The 15086-nt window shown below is 36.2% G+C and overlaps 1 protein-coding gene and 1 pseudogene across 1 annotated transcript; both read left to right on the top strand.

Annotated features, from left to right (window-relative positions):
* Window positions 1-1119: 1119 nt before the first annotated feature.
* LOC137731421 (protein DOWNY MILDEW RESISTANCE 6-like) lies at window positions 1120-2632 on the top strand (annotated as a pseudogene).
* A 1936-nt stretch (window positions 2633-4568) lies between these two features.
* On the top strand, window positions 4569-6684 carry LOC137732408 (non-functional NADPH-dependent codeinone reductase 2-like). Its single transcript, XM_068471716.1, has 4 exons — window positions 4569-4998; window positions 5493-5734; window positions 5844-6043; window positions 6428-6684. The coding sequence occupies exons 1-4, from the start codon at window positions 4673-4675 to the stop codon at window positions 6656-6658; spliced, it is 999 nt and encodes a 332-aa protein (XP_068327817.1). The 5' UTR covers window positions 4569-4672; the 3' UTR covers window positions 6659-6684.
* Window positions 6685-15086: the final 8402 nt, after the last annotated feature.

Genomic DNA, 15086 nt, shown 5'->3' with positions numbered 1-15086 from the left:
GGCTACAACTCTAGTATAAAATCATGGAGAAAAAGTGTGTATTTGTGTGTGTCTGTATCAAATGCACTCAATAGAGGAACTAATATGCAGTTGAAACGGATGAAAAGGCCGAAGTTGCTGCTCACAAGAGAGAGCGAGTGGAATCTGTTACTGCTTCTAGGAAGTTTGAGGAAGATGAACTTGCAGCTTCCAAATCACAGAAGAAGCCAGGGTGCTTGCTGAGGTAATTAGATTCTTCCAGTGTAATTACGTTGTTAATTATGCTCTAATTTTGTTTTGATTGCATTGGTAAGTATCTATAATTGGAAATCCACCAATATGTCGTATGTAACTTTACGTTCCAATCTGAATCTATTCCTTTAAGCGTCAGGTGGAGTATGAAGGTGGTGGTGTTAGGCAAAAGGTAGTACAATGACAGCTTCTGCTTATTTCATTACTAAAAAGACGGTTGGAAAGATCCACTTTGTGAGGTTGTTGGCCGCCGATTTCTTCAAAAATCTTGCGGCGCAAGGAAGAAACTTGCTAAAAGGAGACCAAATTTCAGAAGATTTTGATAGCTGAGTGTTTTTATTACTGTAGAAAGACAATTGATGCTTTGATTATTTCAAAAACAAGGTTACTTACCTGCCCATGGTTATGGTTTTAGTTGTTGACAAAACTATAAATTATGACACACAATGTCATACACCAGAGCATAGTAGAATTTTTTGAAAATTGTAGCTCCAATTATTCTTTCCTTGAAGTTGACTATGCCAACTAACTAAAATAACATGTTGCATATATAAAGTAAGAGAATGACTTCCATGGCACAAGTAGATGCTTCCAATAACAAATTATGTATAAATTTTCTTCATGTATTGTAACTTTGGTACAAGATGTTAATGATGCTACGATGGTCGTTTATTCATGTTTCTCTCGTGAATTGGATCAGTTACTCGAGGCAGCATGCACATCCACTTGCACTGACTTCAATCCCTTACCTATGAGTTAGTTCGGTTGGCTGCGTGCGCATGAGACACAACTACCCCAATGCTCAACTACCCACGACCGTGTCCTTGTCGGTACAACAGTTCCATTTAGATCACCTCATCAAACTCAAACAATCTTCTTCCTCAAAAGATGGTATCCTTCCAAATGGCAAAAGACACCACTCCTCTATCCCTCTCTCCAAACTTCATTCTCTCAGAGAATCACAGGCCACACCTCTCAAATGTTTCAGCTCTGGAATCAATCCCCACCATTGATTTGAACGACCAAGGCAGCAGCAATAACTGCGATGGACCATCCACATTGGTTCAGAAGATCTCACGAGCTTGTGAGGAGTATGGATTTTTCCAGATCATCAACCATGGAGTACCCGAGGAAATGATGACTGCCATGGTCCAGAGGTTCAGAAGATCTCACAAGCTTGTGAGGAGTATGGATTTTTCCAGATCATCAACCATGGAGTACCTGAGGAAATGATGACTGCCATGGTCCAGTTCTTCAAATTGCCTCCTGAAGAAAGGGCAAAATACTTCACCACAGATCACTCCAAGCAAGTAAAGCTATTCAATTACTACCTCAAAGTTGAAGAGCAAGAGCAAAATGTCACTATGTGGAGTGAAACCTTCTCAAGCAAGAGCAAAAGGTCACTATGTGGAGTGAAATTCACTCTTCTCACATCTTTGGCATCCTCTCAATTCCTTGCCTGAAAATCCTCCCCAATACCGGTACCAGCATAATATGAGCAATATATTCTACCTTAAACTAATATAAACTAGGGGAAAGGGAGAACTAAGATGTCAATAAATGAGCACTAAACCATAATTCATACACATTTTATAGTCCTTTCAGTGCCGTCGAGTTCTATTTTTAATTAAGGTTTTGTAACTTTATTCTAATTCTGCGTATTAATTTCCCTTTTGTTTATGGTTTTGTTAGTGAGCTTTTTGCTGAATATGCAAAGGAGATTGGCAGATTGATGAAAATGCTCTTGGGATTGCTATCCCAGGGACTTGGACTAGAGAAGGACTGCTTACAAAAGAAGCTGGGTGATAATCCTACTCTGATAGCACAGGGAAACTACTATCCACCATGTCCAGACCCTGAGGTCACGCTTGGACTAGCTATCCATACTAATCTCAATGCACTCACAGTACTCAGGCGGACAGAGGGAGTGACTGGCCTTCAAGTGATCAAAGATGGGAAATGGGTTGCTGTCGATTCTCTCCCCAATGCCTTTGTTATCAATCTTGGTGACCAAATTCAGGTGCTGTCATAAAACTGGTTACAAATTTTTATAAACAAAAACGGTGATACTAAACAGAAAATAAATAGATAATTAACCGTGATTTATATGTGATTTATACTCTATTTTTATTTATTTCACAGTTGCTTTATGGATTATATTCATATTTAAATTGAATTATCTCTCCTTTTTTTATGTAGGTGATGAGTAATGGAAGGTATAAGAAAGTGCACGACAGGGCAGTGACCCAACAGGGACACTGTGATTGGTGCAATTGAGGATTCGATTGATGAGCAACACCCTACATTGTATCGGAGCTACAAGTAGGCAGAGTTTTAAGAGTTCTACAGGCAAGAAGGAACAAGAAGGTTTGTCAAGGAAGATTTTGAGTTGCGGAATTGAAAAATTACCTTGACTTATATGATTGGGTATGTTGTATTCCAAACATTATTGTCATCATCTAAAAATTTTCTCAGTGTTGTTATTTATTTTTTTTAAATCGCCACGACAGCCTACCTTTCAGGGTAGGAAAGATTCACAAAGGTATTTTAGCCTCTTCATGACTATCGTCGTGTGATTCACCAGCACTAAGGATTGAACCAAAAACGTGCCGTGTAAAATACTGGCATATAATTCATTTTAAACCACTGAGTCACCGCGTGATTAATAATAATAATATAAAAAATGTGAGCATCGATTTATAATAAGAGCTACTAGACCCACCCACCTCATTGTCTTATTTCTCCATCCACGTTATAATCTCATCCACCTTAAAAAGTTAAAAAATTAAAATGTTATTTTCCCACCCACGATTATTCCCAAAATAACCTTTAAATATGCATACATATAAAATTATAAAATAGCATATAATTTTCATAATGCATCTCAGACGTGGTGTTTCAACTGGCTTTCGTACCAGGTGTGGATGCAAATTTTCTCCTTCTTGTTCTTGGATGAAAATGCACCTGCAAAAACAATTAACACCTTAGGTCAAGGCTAAGAGCCTCATGCGCTCACAATGAATTTTAGGGGAGGGGTGGGCTTTGGTCGAAGAACCTCCGATGCCAAAGTTAGAATTTTGAGGGAAAAGTGTTTGGAGAATTTAGAAAATTTTGCAAGAGGATTCAACTTAGGTTTTTGGAGAAATGGAGTAGTATTTATAGGGGTGTGGCAGGCCCCCTTTGGAGAGGTGGGAATTGGCAACATGTAGTGGTTTTAGGCCATAATATCTTGCAATCAATTAGGAAATTAATTAGAAAATTAATTAATTAATTAGAAAATCAATTAATTAATTTTAGGTAATTAATCCTATTTTGAATGAATATTTGGAGGTTACCTTGTGGGGAGGATTTGAGGAGAATTGATGAAATAGGTTTTGAATAAACACCTATTTTGATCACTTTTGACCTTGATTGAGTGATGATTGTCCGCTGCTCGAGCGTAGGAGTTCCTGATATACCTTGAGGGTAATCTTGTTTTTTTCATCCAAAAATCCATGTGTCGCATCCATATTTTTCTTGATTATTTTTTGCTCCACACCAGGGTGTTGTAGATTCATTTCAAGCGTTCTCAAACGTCAATGAAACGGAAAAAAAAAGGAAAGGATTGTTTGATTTACTTAAAGATTTTCGTAGGTGAATTTTGTGTTTCTCAACCTATGTTGGCCAAATTCAAATAAGCAAAAAAAAAAAAAAAAAAAGAAGATATGTTGGCCAAATCCTTTTTTCTGATCTTGAAGTCACAAGTATGCTAGTTCAATTCTAAAACACCAAGGTATCCAAATTCGAAAACAGGAAAACTTCGACAACGACGTATATACTATGCGGCAAATTCAAATGATCCATATACAAAATTATTCTTTTACTTCTTTAATGGAAACATAATTTTCTATCTTTTCTATAAAAGTTTCATCTTCTACTTCTTCAATGGAAAAGTCATCTTCTAAATCCATTGTTTTTTTTTTTTTTTTGGCTTTCTCTGAATGAAAGGAGATGGAAATATGAGTTAGAGTTTAAGATAGACTAAAGTATGCAACCCAACCCTTTTTTTTAACACAAAAGAGGATAATTAATGTTCTTATAAGTCATTTTACAAATGTACAAATTTGTAATTAAAAATTTTTAATAAAAAGTGAATGAGAGGATAAGATATTTAGAGAGAATAACATCACTTTTTATAATATTAATATAAAGAGAAAATTTGAAATAGGTTCAATTTTATAGACCACCTTTTGAAATAAGTTCAAATTTTAATGATTTTTTATTTTTGAAATAGATCGAATTTTTAACTACTTTAAACCATATCAAAAGACCCCTAATATAAATGATATGATGATTGCAGACCGAAAAATACAAGAAACTTTTGCGGTTTAAAAGCAAACTTCACTTGGAACGAAAAATCCAAAAGGCAAACCTCGATTCACTACTCGAGTCTTGATCAAATATGGCAGCAGCAACCCAAATCCCGGAAGTGGTGCTCGGCTCCTCCGCCGGCCCCAAGAGCATGCCCGTCCTCGCCTTTGGCACAGCGGCCGACAACATACAGCCTGACGCATTGAAAACGGCGGTGATTGAGGCCATCAAGCTAGGCTACAGGCATTTTGATACAGCTTCCATATATGGCTCCGAGCAGACTCTTGGTGACGCCATTAAAGAAGCTTTAGAACTTGGCCTTGTTGATTCCAGAGACAAACTCTTCATCACTTCAAAGCTGTGGAGTAATGATGCTCACCCTGATCTCGTCCTTCCAGCTCTCAAGAAATCACTTCAGTAAGTATTAGGTAGTTACTATGGAAAATTACTACTTACCCATATCTGACTATCTCAAGCTAATAGTTTAATCAAACTGCTTACGAGTGAAAGTTTTGTATAGTTGGTTTGAAATAATGCCACCGTAGCATCTATGTGTGGGCAAATTCTTGTGTCTCACAGTCGGATTAGGTCGACTGTTTAACCCACTTATAAAGAGGGGAGCCTTGCATAAGGTTTGCACTTGGGACCAAGACCTCCATACATATAGACTAGATAATCTTGGATTTGTAGGACTATCCAATAAGAAGATGTCGCATATCAACAAATGGAGCCGGATTAACCAAAAGAAAAGGAATGCGTGTTTGGTTACAGTCAAATTACTGAGTGGTTGAACAGTCCCACTTAGTAATTTGACTGTCGGACATAAGAATTTCTTCTCAAAATATGACATTTATGAAATGGAGTTTATTTTGTATGGAATCTGGATGATTTGACTGTGTGATTATGTGCAGGAATCTTCAACTGGAGTACCTTGACTTGTATCTGATTCACTGGCCTATCAGTGCCAAGCCAGGAAAATTGGTGTACCCATTAGTTGACCTTATGCCCATGGACTTCAAAGGGGTGTGGGCAGCCATGGAAGAATCTCAAAGACTTGGCCTCACCAAATCCATTGGAGTTAGCAACTTCTCTAGCAAAAAGATTGAAACTTTACTCTCTTTTGCTTCCATTCCTCCCTCTGTAAATCAAGTATGTCCATTTTTCAACCTACAATATTGCTTAAATTTGTATCTAAAAGTTGTACTTTTTTCCCTTTTTCCAATCTCTAATTTGTTAGTGTGTGCGTGTGAATACAGGTCGAGATGAGTCCATTCTGGCGATGAGTCCATTCTGGCAACAGAAGAAGCTGAGAGACTTCTGCAAGGCCAATGGTATAGTTGTGACTGCATTCTCTCCTTTGGGTGCAATTGGTTCCAGTTGGGGCACCAATCATGTTTTGGAAAGCAAAGTGCTTCAGGATATAGCAGAGGCTCGGGGAAAGACTATTTATTGCTCAGGTTTTGTCACATTTCGTTTTTCTTGATGATATTTTTGTGTTGGGGTAGTGTGGCTTGATACAAGTTAACACAATGTGGTTCTCCATAAACATCATCAATATTTTTTTAGATAAGACTACACACCAGTATATGTTCATTGAGCCTAACCCAACTTAGTATTAGACTTGAGTGATTAAATTGGTGTCAATATCGGTGTTGGCCCTGTTGGGTAAGACTTAATGGTCGTTTTCACATAACAGTAATGAAATTTATGTAGTTCACACCAGGAAATATCTGAATGGGAATAATAAGCAGAAACAAACATGATTAATGATTTTTCAATCAAAATTAGAATTAGTACACACTAATCAATGGACTGAAACTTGGTGAGTTTGTGGTAAATTTGGCAGGTTTGCATTAGATGGGTATATCAGGTAGGGACAACTCTAGCTGTGAAGAGCTACAACAAGGAGAGGTTGAAGCAGAATCTGCATGTGTTTGACTGGGAGCTATCAGAAGATGATCTTGCCAAGATCAATCAAATCCCACAGAAGAAGATGATGCGTAGAGAAGAACTGGTTTCAGCTGATGGATCATCTCCGTACGATTCTGTTGAAGAATTATGGGATGGAGAGATTTAAGCCCTTCTTGCCTTTTTGTGTTTTTGTGGATGTGCCTAATTGTCCAACATCATAAGAAAACCGTATTGTTTCTGTTATTGCCAATTGAATTTAGAATGTTGAACTTCAAATTCCTTTAACGAGAATGATTTCCTATACCCTATTGCTTCCTTGGATTTAGAGAACGATATTTGATACGAGGAGGGGAGGCCCTCCACTTTTAATTCCTTTTTCTCTAGCATGTATGGACACCAAAACTTTTTACCGTTAAATACTCATTCATTGAATTTTTCACCGCTCATTCAACAGCGTGTTCCGCCAACAAGCATGCATATACCAGAATATAATAGAAATTTCAAAATTTCCCCAAAAATCAGCTCAGCAGCAACTGCAAGTCTGTAAAACCCAATCTGTTATTTCCAAGCCCACGTGTCCAATATAGACTTGCCATTAGGCCTTTCGTTTTCTAGACCCAGTGGTCCAAAATCTAACATTTCTATCGTTAAAAGAACTATTTTAATTTGGAATATGATATACACATTCGCATTTTCTTTTCTTGCATACTTTTCCTTTCACTTTTTCTACTCTTTTGATTAAGTCAAAACAAAATTAAAGAAGATAAAAAAGGAGGGAAATGTAGAAGGAGAAAATGAGAATATAAAAATTACAGCTCTTAAACTCGTTTGATAACCATTTTATTTTGCATTTTCAATTTTTTTTCTTTTTCTTATGTAGATATAGAGAGAAAGTAGATGAAAAATGCATGAATCAATACCGTGGAGGGTTTGTGTTAATAGGGAGAGATGACCACAAAATGACATACAAAATTATAACAATACTAGAAAAGGAAATCTATTTAAAATTGTTTTTAATTTTTAGGTTTCATGTTAAAATCATTCAATATGCATTCCTTCCACATCCTTCATTCCTTTTTACCACCTTCCCTCTGTCTCTATTTATCTTTCATTTCTTCATTGTATTTCATTTTATTTATAACTCGAAATTTGAAACTAAGATCGTAATATTATAAAAATCACTCTTATATTTTAAGAGTTAGCATGTTTTTAATTACAGGTTTAGGCAAACCGATGAAATTCATATTTTCTGACTTCAAGTCTCATTCTTTTCAAACTCCTCATTGTTTTAATACCGTCAATCGTTAATTAATCGAAACTCAAACCAACCCAACCCAACCTTAAAATTTGTGGTGGACTTTTTGTGAACAACATATGTCCTATCCTATGAGACACTTGTGAATTGCTCATTTTCCTCGTGGTCTAATTTGTATAGGCTCGTAGGACTGTACCACTCTCACATTGTCATCCTAGGATTGCTCTCAAATCTTTACTTCCACGGCCTCGGCCCTTGGTTGTCCGTCTTAGACAACAAAAATCTATCTAGTTTCAAAGACAAGAATTTTGCGTAATTGATGAGCTATATAATTACATTCGAAACAAATGGCTACGTTAGTACTTATTATTACAGTCTAGTGCTATTTATCTTCATTTATAAGTAAGAGGTCTTAGATTTAATTATCGTTAAAAATAAATTTGAAGAAAATTAATATAATTGGCTAATTGTGAGGTTTTAGCTAAAAATTATAAGATAAAAATGAATACTATTAAGCCGTAATAATTCTTGGTAAACGATGAATTACCAATTACCTAACGCTTAAGGCCATTGTATTGAACTACCGTGTCCCCCTGTAGTGAAAATTAAAATAATATTATTATTTATTTCTTAACATAAAACCTAGAAGGAAGGGGAAAATGTAGGAAAACATAAACATGCATGCGTAGCATAGAATTGAGATGGAGAACGGGGATGATCATATGTGAGATTTTGTGTAAGGGTGGTGTGTCCACAATCTTTTTTATCCGTTATATAGTTTTTTAATTTTCAACCGTCAGATTGAATAAATTGAAGAAAATTAAATAGCAAAAATTAACAACGGTAGCTAGCACTATTCATGTTTAAAAGAGAGGAGGCCACTCAGTGACTAGGGCCTGGTGGTATTTCTCTTCATTTGAAAATGAGAGGTCTTAATATAAAAATATCGATGTACTAAAAAATAAATGACACAATAGGTGACCATATGGTTATTGATATACTAAAAAAAAAAACAAAAGGAAAATTAATGAAAATGGTTTGAAAACTTTGAGTTTTTAATGATAAGGACAAAATAAAAGGTAAAGTGAATAATATCATGATTGACTTTTTAGTGTTAAAATGTGATTTTTCGTTAAAATAAACAGTACCAAATATTTTTCGTTAAAATCCTAAAAAAAAAGAAAAAGGAAAAAGGGCACAATAAGTGATTATGATCACTTCTTTATATTTTTAATATAAAAATATTGATGTATTAAATAAATAAAAAATAAAAAAATAAAAAAAAAGAAAAGATGATAGAGGACACAACAGGTGACCACATGGTCCAATTCATCTTAGAACTTCTAAAAAAGTACCGCCTCTAGTACATAAAGAACGACAACTTGTAAGTATGCACGCAGTAAACAGTTGCATCCACCATGCGAGAAATTTTTCCAAGTGACGGGAACACCATGACACGTGGTGTTCCCTCACACATTAGGATTTAGTTTTTTATATTTATTGAAATATAAAATTAAAAAATATTCAAGATGTCAAATCCTAATGTGTAAGGGAACACTACGTGTCATGGTGTTCCCGTCACTTGTAAAAATTTCTCCCACCATGCATACAGCATTATAGGCTGGGACGCAATAGAACCCCTAAACCCTAAGATCTCATGCATGCATGCCTACATAGAACTGGTAATCATACTCTTTACGAAGTCCGTCAAAAGCAAAAAGCGCCTTGTGCCTTGTGTTGCACGCCTGTCCTCTTCGCCTCCCGTCTAATTTGGAGTAAAAAAATAGTCAACGGATATTTGCTAACAATTTTTCTTACTTATCATGTGACTTATAAAAGATAAAAGTACATTTTACGGTTAAATAAGATGTGTCATGTTTTGTCATTTAGTATTATAATATAGTGATATTTTTCTTTACTTATAAATTAGAGTTCTTAGATTCGATTCTCGTTAAAAATAAATTTGAAACATATTATTGCTAGCTTGCTAAACTCACAACCTCCCTCTTTAATGTAAATAATATCTTTTGTAAAACATAAAAATAAAAAGATTTGTCATGTCTTCTTCTCTTTCCTTTTGCACACTTCTATTAATTTAAATTTCTTAATTTCTTTTAATTATTCAATTTAAAGGCTAATCCTACATAAAATTGTGTAAGAAAAAAAAAGTTAAAAAACAGTGAAAATTATTTCTCGTAAGTATATTAGCCATCCTCAACATGGTACACTTGACACTTCTCATGAGCCGCATGGTCAAGGTCGGCCCTAAGAATTTAGGGGCCCTGTGTAAGATTTAGATGGAGGCTCTTCTTCTTTTTTATACTGTATTTTCTTTGTTATTTTTTTCAATTTGTATCTATAAAATTTAAACACTACAAATTAGAGAACCAAATTATACGTATTATTTGAGTGGACAAGAGTGTTTCCTGTCTTGAAAGGACTTCAGTTTGAATTATGTAGCATGGTTTTTTGTGTAAAACTTATCAACTTTTTAAGTTAATAAATTTGCAAAACTTAAAAATAGCAAAATAGTTTCACAAGGACTCAAACCCATGCCATGTACAAAAAAGATTAAAGGCCTGCACCACTAGCACTGGTACGGTAGTTATTATTATCTCACACATTTAAGTATAAAATATGTATCTGCTTACATGTAAAGAAATTTTGGGGCCCTTCCAAATCGGGGGTCATGTGCGGTGGCACCTTTTGCACACCGTCAGGGCCGGTTCTGTGCATGGCCGATGAGTCTCATAATTCCATAATTACTAAGGTGAGGGTCAGCTTTTTTTTTTCTTTATCTTTTTTTTTAAGAAAACTTCGACAATATGAAAAAAAATTTATTGATATCAAAAAATATATATATCTAATCAGGGAAGATATAAAACCTAATACCTCATGGTACAAGAATAAAGAATTAAAAATACATGAAAAAGAAAAGGAACACAAACCTTATCCATTTAGAAACAAAAATAACAAAGATCGAATTGAAAAAGAGGGGAACATGAAACATAACTCCTCTAAAACCAAAACTAAGGGATTAAACCTGCAAAACAAAATGAGCAACATCACAAGGTTAAGAAAAAACAAGAAATTGAAACAAACATGTATGCCGAGATGTATATTAAATTGAGAAGCAGAAGAAAAAAAACTATATAATCTGAAAATAAAACAGTAGGAACCGCTAACGGAAGGAAATCATATCCTACCAAAGTTGGTTTAGAATGTTAGCTAATTGTAATTAATTTAGTGAAAATCGTCTTTTGGTACTAAAACAAAATTAAAAAATGAAGGACAAGTCAACTACTGCAGGTGCGGGGCATGCAGCCGCCATATTAATACAGAACAATAGGGGCACGATGAGTACTCTACGTATACCACCTCCTACCATGCTACATGCTCTGTCTGAAAAGTTTGGCCTCTTTTTATCCAACAACCCCAGTTATTGGTAGCACGTGTATGGAAAGGCATGCATGATTATTCAATTTGTGCACACGTGGCGCGTGAATGCTGGTGATTTACAGGAGGCAATATCCTGACAGTGAATCTATAAGATAGCAACTTCTCACCACAAGTCCGACATTGCATTTGCATCAATTTTTTCATCTCACACTTTTTTTTCTCCTGTGAATTATTGTTCTTCAAGATAAAGTACAAGACAGACGGGGAAGTAATTCAATTTTAAGTACTTGATGCAGAACTGGATTTATTACATGAGTTGAAGATTCAAACAAACAAGTTACTCAATGAATTCAAAATTGCACATGCATTATTATTCTACTCCATCAAAGCTGCCTAAACATAGTAATTATCATTTAGGTGCCTCTCTTGATTGGTGTATGAGGACTCAGCGAAAAATTGAACGAAATAACATTTTGGGATTCATACAATCAACTTCATTTAATGAGATAAGATTTGATTGTCGTTGTAGGTGCTTCTTCTTATGGAGTCGGCTTGACAATTTTGTAGTGCTATTCAAATTTTGTCAATGAAATAAGAATATATGTTTATGTAAAACTTGTTTGGATGTGCTTTTAAAATGACAGAAAACGCTTTTAGCGAAAATATTTTGAAAAAAATCCTTAGTAAAAATGCTAGTAAATCCTTAAAAAGTATTTAAAATGCTTCATGAAAGAAGCATATAACTGATACTTCTTTTAGAAAGCACTTAATGTGCTTTTGGAACCCAAAACATTTTATCTAAAAACGTTTTCAATCATTTTAAAAGCATATCTGACACACCCCGATCGATATCAGGGCATGCTGGCCGTCACGTGGGAGTGACGTAACCATGTGCACAGTGCGGAAGCTAATAAAATAATAATATAAATAGTACGAATAAATAAAAACTAGCTTTACACAAGGTAACAACAAACAAGTGCAAGCGTAAGTGCGACACTAAGTTCAGAGCATAAAAGCCTAATGCAGTCCAGGAGAAAACGACGCAACAAAAGCACACCAGAAGGTGGTCCTACACTGGTGGTGGTCTGTCAGATATGCCGGGGAAATCCTCAGGGAAGCCACCAAACGTGCTAGCCAACTAGAACCTGTAGGTGCGCAAAACAAAAGCGTGAGTGGGCAAAAACAGAGCTTTTCGAAAACCATTTAATAAATAAGTTCTAACCCCTCGCTGTAAAACCTGTATACTTCCTAGAAAATAGAGTATATATATATATAAGTCATGCTCAAGAATATGTTATGCCAAAACCTCAAAGTAAAATGCAAGTGCTCAAGTAATATCGCATCAATATCATATAATATGTCAGCCGGAGTCACCTAACGTGACCTGTACAGCTGAATCTAGAGCTCAAATCTCCATCTCACTAACTAGACCTGCACACGAGTCGGAACCACCTAAAGTGGTCTGTACGACAGGCCTGGGTGTAACATATATATACGCTCAGGTGCTACGATCACGTGAAGGTTGTGCGAATAATTGCAGGTCACCTACGAGTCGGAACCACCTAGAGTGGTCTGTACGACAGGACTGTGCACCTAACTTGGATCCAAGTTGAGCGTGTGGTGCGGGAGGTGAACATCACGTGAAGGACTATGCCCAACTTTGGGCGGGAGCACTGACACCGGGGGTGCAGGTTATGAGCTCTCTATGCATCTCAAATCACTATTGAAAGTAAACATAAATCGCAACTCACCCGGCACTTACATGTGCGTCCGCAACACCAAACATGCATATATATAAACAATTAACAATGCATAAACAACGGCAAAACTATAGGCACGGCATATAACGAATAAACGTTCTAAATCAATTTATGGGAAAAGTATAAGTATATAGGTATATACGAAAAACCAAAAACCCACTCACTGGTAAGTGGAAGGGTCGTAACCCCCTGCCTCGAGTGACCACGCTCGTCCTCGGGATAGGATTCACCTATATGCGAAACAACTATAAAAACGTTAATTTTAAAGCACATAACCAATCTTAAGAAATAACTTCTCATACAATGCTCAAATGGGGTGTATGAATACACCAACGTGATCTACTCAACCTCAGGAACATCCCCATATTTTTAGAAAAAAAATTCACCGCTGCACGCACCCCCACGCGCCGGCCACGCGCAGGCACGTGCTTGGCACGCTGACGACGTCAGTTAACGCCGTCAGGAATATTCCGTTAACTTTAACGGATTCCGTCAACGGCGTTAGGAATATTCCGTCCAAACTGACGGAATATTCCGTCATCTTCTTTGGCGAGGCTCCGGCGCGTCGCCAGCGCCGGAAAATCGGGAAAATTTCAAATCGTGATATCTTCTTCGTTTTTCAACCAAATTTCACAAAATTGGTACCAAATTGAAGCTTACAACGAGAGGAACAAAATCATACCACTTTCAAGTGCTAAAATCCATGAAATCTCACCGGGAAAATAACCCCAACTCCGGCCAACCTCGAAACTCGCGATCCCGACGTCCAAAACCTTCAAACGAACCACCCCGAGCCTCCTAAGAACCTCACCAAACTTCCTACAAGCTTGAAATTCCCAAAAACATAAGAATTTACGTGTGCATGAATAGTACGAAAAATCGGGTATCCCGAGTTCGACGTGAAAACGAAGGTATCCTTACCTGAAATGGGTATGGTTGGACTCCAATGGACCTCACGAGCATGGATATGTACTTTGTTTCTTCGATCTGTGAAGGTTTGGGTGGTTTTGGAGTGTGTCCGTACACATGGAGGGGGAAAATGGGAGAGAGAGGGCTCGGGACAAGGGGAGTGCAGGGCAGAAATGTGAGGGTGAGTGTGTGGAATTGTGTGTGTGGTCCACAACCAGCCACACCAATCTCAAAACAACCACACAACGTAAAAATCACACTAGGGGCAAAATCGTCTTTTCACACGCACGTTTTAAAATATTCGGAACGGGCTGTCATAACATCCAAATGAACTCATAGTCGGTTTAATCTTTTTCTTTTCTCTCGGACTTTGCTATATTTTTTTAACGTATAGATAAATTTTATATATTTTGAAAAAAAAATTTGACTAAATTGATTATAAATTAAATATCATCAAAATTAAGTATCGATGACATGTAATATTAAGGACAAATCAATCACATATTGATAAAATATTTAAAAATAATTATTTTACCAACTGAGATTTTAAAATATGATCATTTTGATCAATTTGCATTATTTTAGTGGAGTCCTTGACCTATTTTTATGTAAATTATAGTAATGGTATCTCAATTAAAAATCCATGATCATTGGTTTTGTAACTCATCAAAACATGCAGCTATAGTCATTTTCCTCAACTTCGTTAGACTTATGTCAAAATGATTCATGCGATATGCATGTGAAGCTGAATCAAGGGAAAATATATGGAAAACCAAATGAGAAAAATTATAGCAATGGTCCCTCAACGTTAACCCAATCAGAGAAATAATCCCTCAACTTTAACTCAATTGGAGTAATGGTCCCTCAACTTTAATGCAATCGTAGCAATAGTCCCTTAACTTTAATCCAATTGTAGCAATGGTCCTTCCAACATGACTCATTTTGATGGAATTTTATCAAAATTGACGAAAATGACTATAGCTGCACATTAAAATGAGTTAAGAGATTAACGATCATAAATTTCTAGTTGAGAGACCATTGCTCCAATTGAGTTAAAGTTGTGGGATCATTGGTACAATTTTCTCTTGTGATTGTGCTTGCATTTATACTTCAGAAAATGCCATGAACTGAAGCTGACAATAATACAGGATGCATGTGTGAGATCGACGTGGTATGATGGACCTGTAAAGAAGAAATAGTAGGATGCATGTGTGAGATGGACGTGGTACGATGGACTTTTTAGGAGGAAATTGTAGGATGCATGTGTGAGA

The sequence above is a fragment of the Pyrus communis genome, chromosome 4, assembly GCF_963583255.1.
Source record: "Pyrus communis chromosome 4, drPyrComm1.1, whole genome shotgun sequence".
Classification (NCBI taxonomy): domain Eukaryota; kingdom Viridiplantae; phylum Streptophyta; class Magnoliopsida; order Rosales; family Rosaceae; genus Pyrus; species Pyrus communis.
The sequence above is the reverse complement of the archived record's forward strand: the minus strand, read 5'-3'. Positions and strand labels throughout refer to the sequence as shown.